General features: G+C 36.9%; 2 protein-coding genes across 3 annotated transcripts; one reads left to right on the top strand and one right to left on the bottom strand.

Annotated features, from left to right (window-relative positions):
- The first annotated feature begins 1,826 nt into the window (after positions 1–1,826).
- On the top strand, positions 1,827–9,176 carry HOL3 (S-adenosyl-L-methionine-dependent methyltransferases superfamily protein). Its single transcript, XM_087326053.1, has 8 exons — positions 1,827–1,938; positions 2,474–2,607; positions 4,419–4,505; positions 7,290–7,387; positions 8,382–8,481; positions 8,628–8,674; positions 8,744–8,822; positions 8,919–9,176. Exons 1-8 carry the CDS (start codon positions 1,842–1,844, stop codon positions 8,964–8,966), a joined length of 690 nt encoding a protein of 229 aa, XP_087182179.1. The 5' UTR covers positions 1,827–1,841; the 3' UTR covers positions 8,967–9,176.
- An 875-nt stretch (positions 9,177–10,051) lies between these two features.
- Positions 10,052–18,881, bottom strand: LOC147858754 (uncharacterized). Of its 2 annotated transcripts, XM_087325763.1 has the most exons (7): positions 18,292–18,881; positions 17,300–17,508; positions 15,990–16,311; positions 10,959–11,066; positions 10,632–10,864; positions 10,414–10,527; positions 10,052–10,324 (listed from the first exon to the last, which is right to left on the bottom strand). In XM_087325763.1, the coding sequence occupies exons 1-6, from the start codon at positions 18,733–18,735 to the stop codon at positions 10,422–10,424; spliced, it is 1,422 nt and encodes a 473-aa protein (XP_087181889.1). In that variant the 5' UTR covers positions 18,736–18,881; the 3' UTR covers positions 10,052–10,324; positions 10,414–10,421. The 2 variants fall into 2 exon arrangements, with proteins under 2 accessions (XP_087181889.1, XP_087181888.1); XM_087325762.1 differs by having other exon boundaries at positions 10,052–10,527; positions 18,292–18,880.
- Positions 18,882–19,637: the final 756 nt, after the last annotated feature.

Here is a 19,637-nt window from a genome sequence, read left to right as displayed (position 1 = left end):
TAGGCCCTAGGAGGTGTCTCGTACTAGCCAAAATTGACGGGCACCATTTTTAGCTATAGGTATCTGCTTATATTGAGTAGTCAACCCGTTATGCTAAGTAACTAATCTCATTTTCTTGTACTTGTTCGGAGGGAGATTTCCCGATTTGTATATAAGCCCTGTGTACAGTCTTTTTGTAATAATCCTTCCTAACTAATGGGAAAGTAGCTTCATTTTGGAAAAAGAAAAAGAAAAAGAGTAGCTTAATTATAAATGTAGGGGTATCATTGTAATTATTTATATATATAGTGTGAGAAGGGTGTCTACTCATAAATTGGGTGGTATTGGGGAAGAGGGAAACCAATTTATTAAATGTGTGGGACCATAGCATGAAACATACGTGCATTCTCATTCGAGAATGTTTCAATCATTCGACCATGGTAAATACCCTCGAAGTATGGTAAATACTAAATACCATACTCTTGTATTCATTATTTATTGCAAGGTAAATTTTTTAAAGATAAGAAAGATAAGATAAAAAGTGTAAAAAAAAACATAAGAATGTTTTGATAACACAGGCATTCATTTGCATTCATATGAAAGAGAATGATTGCCAATGCATTCGAGTATATTACTTTAGAGGAAATGGGTTTAATTGTAAGGTAAAATATATGTATATATACAAATATTGATATAGATATATAATGTGGGGGAAAATAGAAGTAGAGATAATAAAAAAAGTCGAAAAGATTTTATTAATCAATAAATTTATTTGTTAAGATAAATGTAGAGGGAGAGAATTAATTGCCCATAAGAGAGAGGAGAGCGGAGAGGTTGCACGATGGAGACTACTCATGTTATTTGCAACTGACAAATAGGTCAAAGGATGGCTACAGATCATGGCTATGGGAAAACCAAACCCGTTTCTACCGAGGGACTGTGGTCAAGCGAAGGCTTACGAATTGGGACAAAGGTTTGGACTGAAGGGAGGAGTTAACGTAGACCGGGAACAACTCGTCGTTGTTATTTTAAAGAGTTGGGATGTCCTCGTGCAATTCGGTCTATAATCTTTCTAAGCTGTTTATGACTATGGGCATGTCTTATCCAATTTGTTTCTTTTCCTCGGTGCTTTAAAGTTTATACCTAGGACTTCTTTGAACGTATCCCTATCCCCTTTTTAGCCTCCTACACAAGAACCCCCCCCCTACCCTTCAAATCGCGAGTCAATCGCGAGTCAAGCCTATTTTACTAGTTTAGTTGAGGAGCCCTACACCTTGTATAGAGCAGATCATACAGGTTTCTGGACTCAAGAATGCTGCCTCGACAAGTACAATACATCATGGGGCTCTACAGTAAAAGGTTTTAACAAATAATAAATTGTGAGCAATGAAAGAAATGACAAAAAAAAGTGTGGGCTAGTAGTTTTGCATTATACATACAAACTTGACTTTGTTAACCACCACCAGATCATCGAAAAATTTCTTCAAACTAAAACTGTAATTCTATATTATAATCTTTAATCATGGAATGCGTTTGGGCCTACAACTCGATCGCATCACTTAACCTTATATATATATATATATTGGAGACATTAAATATAATGGTATGTTAATGTTTCATCATTTTTTGAATGAGGTGTGTACATATATGGAAAATATTATTTCATTATGTGTGTAAAGGAATAGGGCAGTTTTATAGTTTTGATAAAAAAGCGTACCCAACAATGGAAGAGAGGAATGAATTTGAACGTGGGTTCATGTGGAAAGGAAAGGAGTAGAATGATAGGTCTAAGGTATGCTCTCCATCTCCATCTCCATCGCTGCTGCTTTGGACGACTCCTGATTCGCTGCAGAAACCCCACCATGTCGTCGTCTTCTTCGTCTTCATCTTCATCTTCGTCGTCGTTGATCCCGCAACTGAGCGGTGGAGATGCCATGCGCAACATCTTGAAAGCCACAAGTGAGTGCTCTTTCCTTTGCCTTTTGCCCCCCTTTGGAAAATTGTCGTCGTTTTTCTTCTAATGTCGATCGCCCGAAATAAACCAGACGGAAAAAAATCTCCCCCCAAAAAAGTTCCATGTGTTTTGCTTCTAATGACTCGCGATATTTGTTCCAAGGAAGAGGGGGGGGGGGGATCTATTAGATAAACTCGAGACGTTTTTCTTCTATAGAATCTCTTTAAGAGTTTTTTCAACTTCTTATCCCTCCAAGTTTTATTTGTTTATAATTCACAGGTGTTTCTCTCAACTTTTGAAAATTTCAAATTACACTGAAGCTCGGGCATATTTTGAATATTGCTCTGAATGCCAATGTTGTTTTGTTGCATTTGAATGCCTTGCATTGTCATTGCAATTGAATACTATTATTGCTTCACTGCATTTGATTGCGTTGTTTGTTCCTTTGCATTTGAATGCCATTGTTACTTCATTGTGTTTTTGAGTGTCTCTTCATTAGATAACTGAAGTGCTTACATGTATTGAATATCCAATAAATAGATTCTTGGGACTCATGTTGGATCGAAGGAGCTACCCCATGGGATTTGGGAAAGGTCACTCCTGTCATTGCAGACCTTGTAAAGAGAAATGATCTCCCTGCTGTTGGCCGAGCGCTCATCCCTGGTTGTGGCACGGTATTCCACTCTTTTTTACCTTCCTGCTTTGCAGTTGTTACTAGGTTAGGAGGGTCACTATATGTAACCCTCTATATAATTTGTTTTCCAGGCCTAGTTAAGAACCTCATTTTTTGTAGTTTTTTTCCTCGAATTAAACATATATTTTTTCTATTCAAATATGTAAATACCCCCTCATATGCTACCCTCCATTTGTAGTAAAGAATGCATGAAATGAACCCTTGAGATTCTCTTGGTTATTTAATGACGATCTTTGGGATAATTTTCTTTGATTGAGTTTCCTTCTTATGCATGAAATAAAAGAAAATGATGAAAATGCTGCAGAATTTTTGGAATTTCATACAAAATTGTTTCATTTTTCTCGGGGTTTCCTTCCTTTATATATATATATATATATATATATATATATATAAATATCCAGCCAGCAAGTTCGAAAACTTGCTGTGGAGATGATCAAACATTTTTCCCAAACATTGCTTCGTCATGGTACTGAACTCTTGTACTGGGTTGAAGCATGCTTCTTTTCTATTGTTAGTTCCTTCTAAGTAGTAATCATTTTCTATTTATAAGCATTATATAAGATAGTGCTAGAGACTCCTGGTGTAGGCTCATTGCTCACCGTAGCATTCCCGCTCCATACAATCTTACCGGTGACTGATGTAGGTCTCATAACATAGTTGGGGTTAGGAACAGGTATATCAACACTTTAATAGCTCTGTATCTGAGCATTTTTCATTATCTAGTAATGAGCTTCTTTTGCATGACACCGAGATCTTGTACATGACTGTGTGATGCTATTGCATTCTTGCCTTGCTGTTTCAGGGTATTTCTAGCTATCTGTTTTTGCCATTGCCTTCTTACCTGTTTCTGACCATTTGTAATTATTATCAATGTATTCTTTGGCATGCCAGCTGATCTCTTTGTACCTGGTTTCAGCATGGTATTCCACTATTCTGTAGCCCTTTCTGAGCTTTTTACATTAATTGTTCGATTTCCTAATGATGTTTGTTTTAACTGAACTCTTTCATTGCTGTTTTTCTGAACGTTTACTGTTATTTTTCAATGATGTTATTTTGTTCATTACTAATGCAAGACCAAATATGAATCCTTCTTGAAGTAATTATTTTTGGTATGACAAATGCTTTTCTTGATTTGTATGTTTGCTTAAATTTTTTTATGATTTGCATTCATATGATGTAGCTGGGCTTGTTGGGCAAGAAGGATGTAGGAATTCCTGGTAGTGTTAGCCAAAACTAAATCTCTTTTTAGCTTCTCTCAAAAGAGAAGCTATAATGTTTGCTTTCTCTTGTATTTGCTCCATGTTGCCCAGTATTTAGCTTATTTCTGTCTTTCCACTTCATTGATTATACTTCTCTTATAGAGTTCTGATTCACCTTTCTTTCATTCTGGCAGTCTTGGTGTTTTACACCACCATAGCACTAAAGTCATAAATATCGAGGGAACCCATGTTCAGTCCTCGCCATAGGTTCAGCCCCGCCCATAGATTGTATTCAACTTTATGTGGATGTTATTAGAATACCTATCTCTCTTTTGGCAATCAATGGGAAACTAAAAATTGTGATTTTACTGTGCGCTAGCTGGGATTTTTCATCCTTTTACAAAGTTAGTTTGTGTACTTGCATGGAGTATGTGTTGACATGTGCCTAGTCTTGTTATAAGTTTGAGAGTATATATAGTTGGTAAATTTTAATTCAGTTTCAATACCTAACTTCAGTTTGCCTATTGGAGAAAGCAACTAACATGTCCTTAAATTTCTTGGATGTGATCGATAAATTTGTGTGATGGCATAGGGTTATGATGTTATTGCTCTATCCTCTCCAACAATGCATGTTACAGGGTTGGACATATCATCTACTGCAGTTAAACGGGCTTATGAGGTAACATGCTTGGCTCAGTTCTTTTGGATTTTTGATTCTAATACTTTCCACCTTCATCCAACTCATTCTCCTTCATATTAGCAAATCCATCTAGGTACTTTAAATTTCATGCTTGAATATCAAATAATGTCTACCACTTGAGAATTGTGGGTGGGATCCATTTTTATCTCGTTCAGCACCAAGTTTACCTTTTAAGGTTCATGAACTCTCTGTGTACATTTACAAAGGACCATTAATACTATAGCTGTCCTGAGAGTTTTTAGGACGGACACATTTGAGTCATTTGGCTCGTGTAAACAAGCTCAAGTATGAAAGAGATGTGATGGCATGGTCAGTTGCTCCAAAACACCAAGGGAGTGGGCTGCTGTCTTAGGAGAGGGAAAGTAGAGAAAATTGTGTAGAAATGGAGAGAAAGATCGAGCCGCTAAAAGTTCCCTATCTCATTAAGAGAGATTTGGGATCAATTCTTATTGGTAAGTGACTTTTAGGTCATTTGGGCATGCTCACACACGGCCAATGACCAAAAGTTAGGAGAGATTTGGGACCAATTCTTATTGATAAGTGATTTTTAGGGCATTTCAGCATGTTCACACATGGCCAATGACCAAAAGTTATAAAGATAATGTAAATGTCTATCACCCCCCAAATTGGGGACAAAAATATAATGAAAATATGTTTAAAAGCTCTCGTAGAGAACCTTTGAGAGCTTTCATATGGAAGGGTCAAAATATACAAAAAGGAGAGTCCTTGTGGCTACAACAACCTCCCACTTAAAGGACCAAGGTGGCTCCCATCATCTATGTACATAGCTGATGTTGTGCCATGAAACACTTTGTGAAAGTGTCTACAGGATTCTGTGAAGTATCGACCTTGATCAAAGTGATTAAGCCATCTTCTATCACCTCTCTAATGAAGTGGTATCTCACATCAATATGCTTTATGCGAGCATGAAACATTGCATTCTTTGCCAAACATATGGCACTTTGGCTATCGCATCCACGAATAGGTGAATTTTAAAGCATCCCAAACTCACTACACAAATTACAAGTGGGCTAACCAAATGGCTTCTTTGGAAGCGTCAGTAGCTGAAATATATTCAGCCTCTGTAGTAGATAGTGTAACTATCCTTTGAAGTCTAGAGCACCATGAAATAGTTCCACTTGCAAGGGTGTGGACTTGCGTGTATCCACATCACCTGCCATGTCTGAATCACAAAATACTTTAAACTCTAATGGAGCCTTTCCATAACATAGGCATTTACCTTTGGTCCCTTTCAAATATCTCAAGATAGATTTGATTGCTTCCCAATGAGCTCTACTAGGATTTATCATTAACTTGCTAATAACTCCAACTGCATGAGCAATGTCTGGCCGAGTGGCAACCATAACATGCATAAGGGAATCACAAGCTGATACAATGGAACACTCTTCATATAATTGGCTGCATCATCATCTTTGGGACAATCATTCTTGGAAACCTTAACATGTGGCTGCAATGGCACTCCGAGAGGTTTAACATCAGCCACATTACTTTTCTTGGGATAAATGCAAAGTATACTGCCGTCTATCCCGAGAGCTTCCCCAATGTCTTTCATTGAGAATGCAGAGTTCAGCTGCTGTTTAAGAGCATTCAGAGTGCTCTTTTCTTCCCAGGCCATATAAGCTCCTTTTCAGCTCGCATACCAGATGTTCTTTTCCAGGAATGGCATATCCTTCAGGCTGTTTCATGTACAGCTCTTTGTCTAGATCACCATGCAAAAAGGCTGTTTTTACATCCATTTGGAATAATTCCAAATCCAAGGTGGTTGTGAGAGCAAATAAGACATGTAGTGTGGTAACCGTAACCACCGGAGAGAAAACCTCATGGAAATCAATGCCCTCTTTTTGGGCATATCTATTGGCAACCAGCCTTGCCTTACGCTTGGGTTTGCCATAAATAATTTTGATTTTGTATACCCACTTGTTTGGAATGGCCTTCCTACCTTTGGGCAACTCAACCAAATCCCAAGCATCATTTGCATGCAAGGTTTTTATCTCTTCTTGCATGGCTAATTCCCACTTCTTCTTGTGCTCACATAGTTTTGCCTCTTTATAAGAGAGGCTCACCCTCATCTGATAACATAATTTAATGCATGGAGGGTTCATATCTGTTCACTTGCCTCCTAGGATGTGTATCTTCAAGGCAAATTATTGGGGGGCTTCAAAAACCTGTGTATCTTCTTCCTCTGCACCTCAGCCATAGTTTTGCCTCTTTATAGGTGAGAGGCTCACCCTCATCTGATAACATAATTTAATGCATGGAGGGTTCATATCTGTTCACTTGCCTCCTAGGATGTGTATCTTCAAGGCAAATTATTGGGGGGTTTGAAAAACCTGTTTATCTTCTTCCTCTGCACCTCAGCCATTTTCTCTCCTGTAACTCCTTAAAGTCCACCTTTAGACAGTTTTTAAACAGGTGGTACCAAAACAAACCTTTTGGCATCCTACTTTCAGTACCATCAACGTATTGAAGTGAAGTGGCATAAATTCAATTTAGCTTGTGTCAATGGTTTCGTACCTTGCACTAACAATAAATAAATGAAAATAGATGCATGTGATCCAAGAACCCAAAAAGAAGTGTCCTATATATACTAAATGAAATTAAAATGCAGTTTCAAGTAACGTTTGTAGGTTTCACATCACTTCAAATAGTTCAGTTTATATGTAACTCTCAAATTTAATGTTTTATTGTGTAGGTTTTTAGAGAAATGGTCTGCAAAATCTAATTAATTTTTTAGTTGTGTAGGTTTTTGGAGAGATGGATTTAAGCCATGTTGAGTTTGTTTGTGCGGATTTTTTTACTTATAACCCATCTTCTTGCTTCAACCTCATCTTTGATTACACGTAAGATATTTAAAATGTCCAGAAGAGGACTTAGACATTGACTAAAGATATATTTCAATCCATGAGAGAGATTTGTGATTTACGTAACAATAGAAGTTCGTGATTTAGTATGTGTATATAAACTTGCTGCTTAAACTACCAGAATCTGTGCCTTATATTACTGGAAATTGCATTTTTGTCGTAAGTACAATATATATGAAATGAGAATATGCTCAATAATTTAGGCATGAAATCATGATGACATGGCTGAAGTTAATGTGCATGCATGGTGGCTGGAAATGGATAGTCATCAGGTAGAAAATGGGCTGGGCAAAGAATTTGGTTCAGACAAGTATGATCACCATTTACTGCATTAGTATAAATGACAATCAGAACTGTGGACATATACCCTGATTGATAGCGAACAAAATTTCAAATCTGGACTAACTGCTGCACATTGAGGTATGTCCAAATGTAGCGATCAAGTTATTGATTCAAAAATATAAATATAACATTGAAATTGCAACATTGAGAAGTAGAAATTGTCTCAAGCCGTAACGGCAATATATCAATGTAGTCTAAGAGTGCAGTAATATTCAAGAAATTACATACGTTCTTGTTACCTCCTCTATGTGGCTGCTGTTAATGACTGTTAACCAGTGGTGAGGAATACTGACAGTGCTGACCCTTCTTACAGAAGTAGGTGTAGCATTTGGCACGTTCTATAATTCGGTCTCTGAAAGTTTCAAAGTGGATCAAGGAAAACATGACAGTAGAAGAAAACATAAAAGTAGACAATGTGATTGTAGAACATGATTAAGTAACCTCGTTATCTAGAGCTTAGCATTGTTCCATTTGAATGCTCATAGAGGAACTTTTATAGCAGGGTATTAATGACATGGGTAGGGATATCATTTGCATCTTACCCAAAAATCTTAATTTTTCCCATGTTTTCTGGCTGGGATGTACACTAAATCAATTTGTCCATAATTAATCTTGTGTGGAATTTATGCAGGTTCTTTTGTGCTTTAGAGCCAAAACTCAGGCCGCTTTGGGCATCAAAAATGGCAGACCTGTTGACTTCTGATGGTGAACTGGTTACACTTATATTCCCTGTAAGATCTTCAATCAGATAATACATGCATGAACTCTGAATACCAAAGCATAAATATGAAAATGCATTTAGATATTCAGGGTGCACATTTGTAGACCATGTACATTTATTTCAGTTCTGTTGATGGGGCCCTGTTATGTTTTAAAGGTTAGTGATCATGAAGGCGGGCCTCCCTATGCAGTCTCTTTTGAAGCGTAAGGCCTGATCCTCTACCTATTTCTGAATTTATACAATTACTGGTGCTAACACAACGTTCTGGGTAGGTATGAGAAAGTGCTTTCTCCACACGGTTTTCAGTGCATCTTTTTCAAGGAGAATACTCTTGCTATTGATGAACGGAAGGTAAGAGTATTCAGAAAATTCACGAATTTTGTGTAGTAGGCATGTTTTAGACATCAGAGTCTGAACTTATTTTTGTTTGTTAAATTAATTTATCAGGGTCGAGAATTTTTGGGAAGATGGAAGAAAGTTGTAACAAAGCTATGATGAATATCTGTACAATTTATCGAAGGAAAACCCCATCTCCAGGAAAATATGCCCATTTCATACTTGTTTGGACAAAATCTCCAGCTCCAAAATGTCATTAACCCACTAAGACTCATTTCTTATGCTTCATTACATGCACATAGGTGCATGTGTAAAACTTCTTTTATTCCATATGGAATAATATTGTCTATGCATTATCATGCATTGAATCGCCGTTGCAATTTGAATATTGTACATTGCAAGCATTAGAAAGTTGAAAAAGTAAGATAATTGAGATTGTATGGTCATCAGCATTCACATGATAATTTAAGACCACTTAAAATTAGGCAAGCCTTTGTGGAATTTGTAACATTGGCATTACTCACCCCTCATTGATATCACCTCATCTTTTCTGAGAACATGATGAAGACCTTCCTGCCAAGCAAACCTGCCAAGCAAACATCTCAATAAAATGCCAAAACAAAAGAGAGTACTCTGTAGTCTTCCACAAAAAATGACTTGATTTGATACAAGAGTTTAGGGCTTATGTTATGCCTATAAAAGAATCATTACCTTTTATGCTTATACAATATTCTACTCAAGAGAGTTGAACCACATGGATAACTTGATTCTAAGTGATGGATGCGAGTGTGATTCAATCTAGGTATGCAGATTTTGCAAAAGATTTCTTGTCATTTGACTTATATTTCAGTAACACTGCACTGTTTTCAATCCAAGGGATAGATGAGAACATTGGAACCCAACCTGACTTGAAAAGGTCAGAGAACATAAAAGCTATTTCAAGGTTGTCCATTGTTTTCGATGACTTCTGTTTTTCATCTAAAAGAGATTTACAAAAGAGACGGAATGCATATACAATGTGAGCTTTCAAGACCATGGAAGCTATTTGAAGGTTATCCATTGTTTTCGGTGACTTATGTTTTTCATCCAAAAGAGACACAGACATAATACAATGTGAGCTTCCAAGGCCATGATTGCTCCCGTTACAAAGAGCTTTAAACATGACCAGTACCTATGTATCAATGATCAGTCTCAGACTTTTATGCATCTGAGTCGAAAAAGTTATTGATCACTATACAAGAAAATTTAAGAACCAAAACTTTTAATCTTATACATTGTAGGAATTTAGATTACAACTCAAAATGAATGTCCAATACTAAATATATCAAGAATAAATGTACATATATTTCAGCAAAATCCTTCCAACATAGGTAAAGTAGATACCACACCAAGAAGCAGCAAATGAGAATACTCGCCATGTGCATGAGCAAATGGTATTCTCGTTGCCAACACTTCGACATTGTAAGAACACGTGATACCTAGTACCAACATATGAGCCAGTCGAATCTGCAAGTTGTCTGCCAATAGAAATGCATCAAGTTGGCATAGCTCGATAGCACCTTTTTAGCTGACATTTAAGCTCTAGAAATTCATGACATTGCCATACCATATAAATCAGTCTCCATTAATACTGTTATCAAGGTCTCCAGATAAACTTAGTGTGCGGCTGAGTTCTAAACGGTATTCGACACTTCTCATATGATGGCCCAGCAACATACACCTGGTCATAAACCATATAACCTCTTATAAAATGCTATCTTAGATTACATCATCATCACACAACAGACATGTTTATGATGCAATTTGCAAGAGTTCTATACGTACCAGAAAAGCAATCTTGCAAGATAGTCACGCTCTACTATAAGTGCAGATTGTGACTGCAAGGGGGACGAGCTACACTTTTGAGTGTTATCCTCATCCCATGGACCACTTGAGATGGTATATTGTGTATCTTCTTTATGTTGTATCTTTGTGGAAGGATCATCAAGTAGTCCATTAATAACATGTTCAATCACTTCATCCACATCTTTTGAAGTGGGTTGTGACAATTCTGCCACCTGGTAATGGAGTATGCATCAATGTTGGACAATTAAAATAAAAATAAAAACAAACCAAGAGTATTCTGGAAGAAAAACTAATTACAAATCTAACCTTGTCAGGGGACAAACTCCTAAGATAGTCCAGTAGATCGTTCTTCTCTTCTCCGACAATGTTTTGCATCTGAAGACCAGTATTAATTCGTTTACGATTCTCTAGCTCCTGAAGAGAAACCACAGCCAATAGATTTCAATATTTTAGAGTAATTTAATAATAAATAGTGACAATTGACAATCATCTCTTTCATTGATCTTTCCTGTGATGAAATTAGAATAATGTTCCTGTTCCAAAATGTTAATTACCTCATGCAAACTTCATATAAAGTAAGGACTCCAACATGATAAATAGGATCAATGTAGTTTTACTTTACAAACTAAAAATGAATTATATCTCTGAGATGAAAAACCTAAGATCATCAATAAATGTAGAAAAACTGCAATTAAAGTAAAGGATGCACATTGGTTATCAATATTAGAGCAACAAAGTTCAGTGAGATTTGAATTCTCATGACAGCTAAGAAATGGCAGTAGCGACTCTTCAACTGAGATATGACAGCTAAAATATGGCAGTTTCTAGAAGCCCAAAGAAAGGAGGGTGGAAATTTCCGAGAAGTCTAAGATACTCAATTGAACAATCCTTTCTCTCCAAACATTACAATATGGATTGTAAAATCAAGCTAGAGTTCAGTACTATGAATTACTGTAAAGATGAGCATACAGAAACTGTTGACTGATGTTAGGAATCATAGTGCCATAGCAGCATTCATCTTCGAACATGTTGTCACTACTTTTTACATGCACATAATATCTGATTATTGATGCATAAATCAAATTGCCATCTTCTACTGATATCCAATTGATCTGACATTTTTTGGGTGATTGGGGCATGATGTGGCCCACTACATTATACATCTAATCTTTGATTGCCACAAATACACGTAGAATACTTAGAGATAAGCAAAAGATTAGAATGCTTCAGTTTGGGGGTAACTGGTAATATCCCTTTTTGGCCCACATTATACATGTAATCTTTGATTACCACTCATACATGTAGAATACTTTGAGATAAGCCAAAGATTAGAATGCTTCAATAACATGCAGACTTGCAATGCATCTTGCCAATTTGGGGGTTGGTAGTATTCCTTTTCATTTCTAAAAACCAACCAATAATCTGGACATAACTTGTGATAATGATGCCAGAATGTGGGCCTATATTACAATGAGACAACATTAAGATCATAGTTGACAAAAGATGCATATTATAGTATAGAATACGTTCTAGAATACTCTGAGGTGTTAATATGTTCTCGAATACTCTCGGGTATTTAACACAATTCTACGTTTTAAAACTGTGTACATATTTAACAAGTATTTTACATTTCCTAAAAATATTAAAATTCAAAAACGTACAAATTTGGCCAAGAACAATTGTTAGATGCAATACAAATATAAGAAGTAATTAACGTATTCTACATACATACTTGTCATAAGAATACGTATCTAAGTGTTTTACAAAAAGCATAGAATACTATTAAAAGATGTAGCATACGTAATGTACGCGTATTGTATGCTAAGTATTTAGCAACTATGGTTAAGATATATCAGTTTATTACGCCTATATTATGACGAGACAATGTTAAAATACATCATTAATCTGACCATCTATTATATTCTATTATGCATACCCCATTGAAGTCACTTGAGACAACAATCAAATAATATACCTTGTAAGATGAACTTATCTGGACTTACCAATTAACAATATATGGTAAGCCACCAATCAAATAAATATCCTTGTAAGAACAACTTATCTATGCTTACCAAATTAATGATATATGCAAAACGTTTTCCACTCAATCTCTAACTAATGTGAAGAGGTCCACATCTGCCCTATCACACTGCAACACATAGGATAGATGTATGACCATATATGTGAACCTGACGATGATTCCATCCTTGGACGTGTGAAAAACATGTGCCTCACAGTGGGCCATCTTTGTACGAACAGATGTTATGAGGCTGATCCATGTTGATAATATCAGTTCGGATCACTCTAATATTTTCCACTTTGGTTATGTTTAGACGGGGACAATCCAAGCTATATATTGGAATGAGGATAGCGCATTTATGGTTATGCTATGGGACTCGAACCATTGTTGTCTTCCTGCCTACCAACAGTGATTATCTCCGTGTTCAACTAGTTGTTTTGATGAATTAATAGCCAACCTTGAGTACCTTCATGTAGGGAACTCCCAAAGCCATTGTATACCGATCATTGATTGGAATAATGCTTCAATGATTATTGGGGCTGCTCTATCTCCTCCCAGATTGTATCATGGGGCACTAATGCTTTCTGAATCTTTCAAGTTATTTGTGCTATTAAGACCCAATTCCAAAGTTTGTACTCCATAGAGAAGAGACTTGTGGCTCTTGGAACTGTAGTGTGCACATTGTCATTAAAGTGGACCAAGGTCTTCATATCCATGAGAAAGTTGAGCACAACCAGCCTCTTGCAAGGAGAACCGAGGTCCTTTGCGCGTTACTCGGAGATACATGTGGGATCGTATGTATGCCCCTTTTTCTTCTCCAAGGAAGAATTTGTCATTGCAAATATGGGAGAGAGATAGAGAGAGAGAGAGAAAGATATATTACTATCTAATACAGACCAAAATCGACCAACTAGACGAATCACAATTATAAATATGGGCGAATTCAAGTTATCCATGCTAAAGCTTCATGGTCATGATCTTAATGCATGTGGTGAACCTGAGTTGGGAAATGGTTTACAAGCATCCAGTGCATAACTAATATGTGTAGCCTAGACATCTCCATGTGATGGTATGCCCATGTACCTTATTTCCTCGTACTTGTCTTCACTGTTGCCAGCATTCCTCTAGTCACGTGGTGACTTTGAGGCATATTGTCAGTGGAGGTGTGGGGCAATGGAACAAATCAATGACGTGCAATTGCCATCGCATCTCGCATGATAATGTAAGGGTTGACTCCCTATGTTGTGGAGCTCGAGAATGTTTAGTGCAGAGTGTTGTGGGTCAGCTTTTATTATTTTTTGAATGGCAGAGTCCATGTAGAGGATGGGATACTACTGTGTGATGTGCTTATAAGCTGCAGACCTACACACAAAAAGCTCCCTGCTTTTGATAATTTGTTCGAGGCAATGCGTAGTGCTCATCTTGATCTAGTCCCTAGTTCGAGGGAAGTCTGATTTGGCCTATTGATCTGTGAGGTCGTGTCAACATTTGTGTACCTCGGACTTTGTATGAATCAATCCTCTAAGAAGTTTATGAAAAGATCTTTGTTGAAGGCTGTCTTTGCAGGAAGAGGCCCTTTTCGTGTGGTTCATGTCTTTTGAATATAGAGCTGCAATAGATCTTGTTGTGACACCTCATTCTCTTCATCACTTTGGAGATGTGTATAACATTGAACGGGTGTTAAAGTCTCAATGTCGAGGCCATTGTTGTTGAACCACTTCATCATCTGTGAGTACCATAATCCTTCTGCATATTTTGTTATCATCAGTTCAAACATCTTACATCTTATTCTTCAAGGTGGAATGTTTCGAATTCGGTAGACAAGATTCACTATTTGGAATAAAGCCAGGCAAAATAAGGCCTGGAGCCCATATGGCTCTTTGCTTGGTCCATCAAGCAACGTAATGTTAAGGATCTCGTCAGTGGAAGATACGACTCCCCTAAATCCTGCGTGGCCTGGGGCTCATATCTCTTCGACCTTGGGATAAGTCCTGCTCCACAATGTTTCACAAGTGTGTGGAGAATCATGATAGTCCAATTATTCCCTAGTCGGAGGGGGTCCACTGAGTTATCCCCCTTCTGATTGCCTTGTCATCCTGTGTGGTCAGACGATTATCCATGTTCAAGGTGCCAGATGTCTTTCTCAGCCTTGTATGAGGGGATAAGTGGAGGTAATAGTGCAAGATCTTGATGGTCGTGGTAAGGGGGAGATAGTGAAGGACATGATACAAGCTTTCTGCATAAGAAAGCCATAGTTGTGAATCCTTGATCATGGTAAATGTTCAGGGTTCGTTCATATGTCGCTAAGTAGTAGCCAAGTCTTTACTTATGAAGAGGTGGTATACATCCCAATATTGTGCTTCCTCATAACCATGCCTAGGTCAATATGAACTATGGAATCAATGTGAAACTTACAAGCAGTGTCTAGACCTAAGAAACGTCTCTCAATGCTAAAGAATTTTACTTATCAACATCATGATTGAGAGTCCAAATTGTAACTCGGAGCAATATAGATAGATAGATAGATTTTTAACATCCACAGAATTTTACTAATCAACATCACGATTAAGAGTCCAAATTGTAACCGGGAGCAATATAGATAGATAGATCAGTAGATAGATTTTTAACATCCACAGAAGACCGACTGTGATCTATGAGACAAGGTCTATCCCATGGTAAGGATCGAACTTGCTTTCTCTTAATTTTATGACTTCCGATGCTACAGTGAGAACTGCAGGCTGATGTGGAGAAAGAAAAATATCTAATGTAATCAAAGACCGAGCATTCAAGTAGATTTACATACTCAGTCTAGCAAACTCACAGTCTATGAGATTCCTTGTGTGCGAATGAATGCTTTGTCACATTGGAAAAAACGTGAGCTGACAGAAATGGAGCAATGATGAAATTTGTGATCAAATGAATGAGCTCAACCATAGTATGAACCATACGTACCATACGTGCATTCGCATTCAAGAATGTTTCAATCATTCAAGTATGGTAAACAACCTCGAAGTAAGGCTAAATACCAAGCTTTTGTATCCATTATTTATTATAAGGTAAGAAATTTAAGGTAAAAAGTGTAAAAAAAGAAAGCAAGAACAGTTTTGATAACATACGCATTCGTTTGCATTCGTATGAATGAGAATGTTTGACAATGCATTCAAGTATATTACGTACTATGAGCTCAACCATGCTTCTAAATTATGTGGGTACCTTTTCAACAAATATTAGCTTTCTTCCCATTTTGTAATTAAGAAAACATTTTGCCACATATCATGCAAAGCTTCATTATGTTTTATTATAAACCAGACACATACCTTTGTAACAGCATTTAACTTTCCCTTGAGATTTTGGATGTACTTTCTAGTTTCTTCATTCATAAAACCAAGTGCTTCAATTGTCTTAGCATCATCATCAATCAGCTGTTGTCCCTCATGAAAACACTCCAAAGAATTTGAATTGATATAATTACTTTCTTCTTCCTGTGATTGATTTTCACGAATTCCATCTCCATAGTTGAGCTGTATTTTATTATTATTTGTGGACAACTCGTTTTTCCAGCAACCAGATTCATCATCATCACAGGACCCTAAACTCTTTTGGAGGCATAATCTATACTCTGCATTTCTTAATGTATAACTGCATAAAAAACATGAAAAGAAAAAAGAAAAGCAAACACTACAAACGTCAGTACAATAATCACTACAAACGTCAGTACAATAATGTATAACTGCATAAAAAACATGAAAAGAAAAAAGAAAAACAAACACTACAAACGTCAGTACAATAATCACACAGCCAATGATCTTTTATTATTTCCAGCATTACAAAATGGATAACTGCATAAACAACATAGAAAAAAAACAAAGATCAATGATTTTTGGTATTCTTAGTGCATAACTGCATAAGCAACAAACTAAGAAAGCAATAAAAAAGGAAACATTACAAACTTCAATATAAGCAAAGCACAGCGGGGTGTATTGAGTTCTCATTTCTAAACAAATAAAACAAAGAACAACAAGCAGAAAAAAGGAATCATAACAAATGTCAATATACTCACGCACACGAAGATTTATTAGTTCTGATATTTGTTAATGTATAACTGTAGAGGTGGCAAGGAGATAAAATTTAAAGGAACCATTATAAATGTCAATATAATCAAGCAGTTAAAATGCTTCCAGCATTCCTTAGCATATGATTGCATAACAAACAAAGAATTAACACAAAGACACATTATAAATGCGGAATTGATAAATCATAAACAATAAAATGGAAAAAAGAACGAAAATAAAACAAAGAACAACACGCAGAAAAAATGAATCATAACAAATGTCAATATACTCACGCACACGAAGATTTATTAGTTCTGATATTTGTTAATGTATAGCTGTAGAGGCGGCAAGGAGATAAAATTTAAAGGAACCATTATAAATGTCAATATAATCAAGCAGTTAAAATGCTTCCAGCATTCCTTAGCATATGATTGCATAACAAACAAAGAATTAACACAAAGACACATTATAAATGTGGAATTGATAAATCGTAAACGATAAAATGGAAAAAAGAAAGAAATGAAAGCATTACATATGCAAAGCTACGGTTATAACAAGAAATAAATCACACTTACCCAGTCATAATGGATGAGACAAGCAATTTTGCAAGTGGATCACGGGAGCTCTCAACAGTTACATGGAATTGGTCAGATGGAAGGAGACCTAGCATACCAGAGATTGTCCTCTTCATTGCATCTGTGCTATCACGAGAGGCATCTACACTAATCTGGCAAACGTCTAGAGGCTGAATCTCCTGAATAAGACTAAGAAGCAATGAAGGTTCCTGCAAAAAATATAGAGCAAAAAGCAGATAAACTATGAAAAAACTCTGCGTTGTCAACTGCATATTGTCTGACCCAACCATGAATCTGGTCTAGCAATGAAACGAATCTTGAAGTGGTATAACATGCACAGGAAGCAAACCCAAGACAAGAAAAATACTGGAGTTTTGATTGCGAAACAAATGAAGAAAGAGGATAATTATTATGAATAAGCTATGAGAGTAAGTGATTGACACAGGGACATTGTTTGGTCTAGTTATGAATTGAATCTTAAACTTAATAATATATGATCCAAGAAAAGAAGACGCCTAAAATCTTCTTGTAAAACGAGTAAAGCTAGAAGATAACTTTCATACATAAGCTATGAGAAAAAGCAATTGGCATCAGCACATTATCCTGTCCAGTCATGAATCTGAATGACAGAAAGTGGATCCATATTAAGCAAAAATCCGTGTTTTTCTTGTGAAACAATGAAAAAAGTAGATGAATATTAGTACGTTATCTGTTTTACTCATGAATTCGAAACAAAACTAATCATGTATGATCTACTGAAGAGGAAAATGATAATAAAAAACGACAAACACGATTTTTTTTCATGCTAAAAAATGAAAATTCCAAAATGATGGCATCTCTAATCTCGTATAGTTTACAACGCCTTCTTATAGACATTCTTTGAATTAAAACTGCGATATACTCAAAAGGCACAGAAGAAAAGAGAACTACGAGATTTTCCTGTGAACAAATTAACGAAGAAAATAACGGATGTAAACTATTTAATTCTTTACCTTTTGCAAGGAATTCTTCCGTGAAATGCGGCCATGGTGATTACTGTGATCTTTTCTGTAGTTATTATAGTCTGCACTAGCTCCACCATCTCTCAACCGTCCATTAACTTTCAACACAGGAAAGCTATCATAAATTACAACAGGCTGATGATGATGATGATGATGATGACGGAGAGCCTCTGTGTTTCCATCTTGATGTAATTGACCTAATAATGTCCTGGAAGCAGCATATTCACAAGACCTTCTGGTATTGCTAATCTGAGAGCTAGCTGAGACGTCATGTCGGTAATATTGACCATGGCAAGGTAAACACGAAGATTGAACCACTGATCTGCGGAAGAAACAGAAACCTGAAGAAGATGGCGATGGCGAAGCAATTGGAGAAGGCGAAGAAGAAGAGGAAGAGGAAAAGATTGTCGGAAACTTCCAAGAGGCCCCCGACATGGAACGGCTGAATCAGAGCTTCCGGGAAGGTGGAGAGGAAGGAGGATTAACCGAAGAAGCTGCAGAATCGAACAAGATTAATCGAAGAAGAAGAAGAAGAAGAAGAAGGCAACGATGAAAGAATGGATGGATGGAGGAGAAAGGAAGATTTCCTGATTGAGAATCAGAGGGGGGAACGGGGATGAATCCCGAGCCTCTAGCTATGGTGTCGAACCTAAAGGTCCCCCTTTTCCGAGCCTCCACCGAACCAACATGAGCCTGCGGCTCGGAGCGGAGCCTTTGGAAACATCTGGAAAGTCTTAGAATCAATTAGGCCTTTCTTTCTTTTTTTCTTTGTGAAGCACTTATTCGTTTGAATGGTTAACGATGAGCTAAAACCATATGCTCCTCATGCGAGGGGCAGCTCATGAACGGCTGTCCCAGGGGGCCCATGAGTAGTTGTCCAGGCTGCCCGTGAGTAGTTTTGTCCACGGAGCTCACGAGTTGTCCAGGGGGCCAACGACTCATTGTCCTGTCTTGGGGGCCCATGAGTTGTCCATACAAGCAAGCATGCCCTATATATAACTCATGTTTACATAGGCTACGATTTCTAGTGGTCGGCTGAAAGAAAGAAAGAAAGAAAGAAAGGTGTATTAACGTCTTCTAAGGCCAAATTTGGCCCATGAGACAATTGGTTTACAACAATAGAGTATTTATCCAGTCATCATAACTAAAAATAAAATTAAGTAAAAAAAAAAAAATAGAACTTAAACTAATTGAGCACAAACATGTCATGACTACTAGAACATCCCTGCCCAACTTGACACAATTGTCGTGTTTGCTTTCATCGTGTCCCTAAACCATGAACTAAATCCAAATGCCCCATTCGGGGTAAGGAGGTCTTGTAATGTGTATTCAGAATG

This window comes from Azolla caroliniana, unplaced genomic scaffold (assembly GCF_043228905.1).
Source record: "Azolla caroliniana isolate FFs.n. ecotype wild unplaced genomic scaffold, voAzoCaro1.0.p SCAF_10, whole genome shotgun sequence".
Lineage (NCBI taxonomy): Eukaryota > Viridiplantae > Streptophyta > Polypodiopsida > Salviniales > Salviniaceae > Azolla > Azolla caroliniana.
Note: the sequence above shows the minus strand (reverse complement) of the source record. Positions and strands in the feature narration are given on the sequence as shown.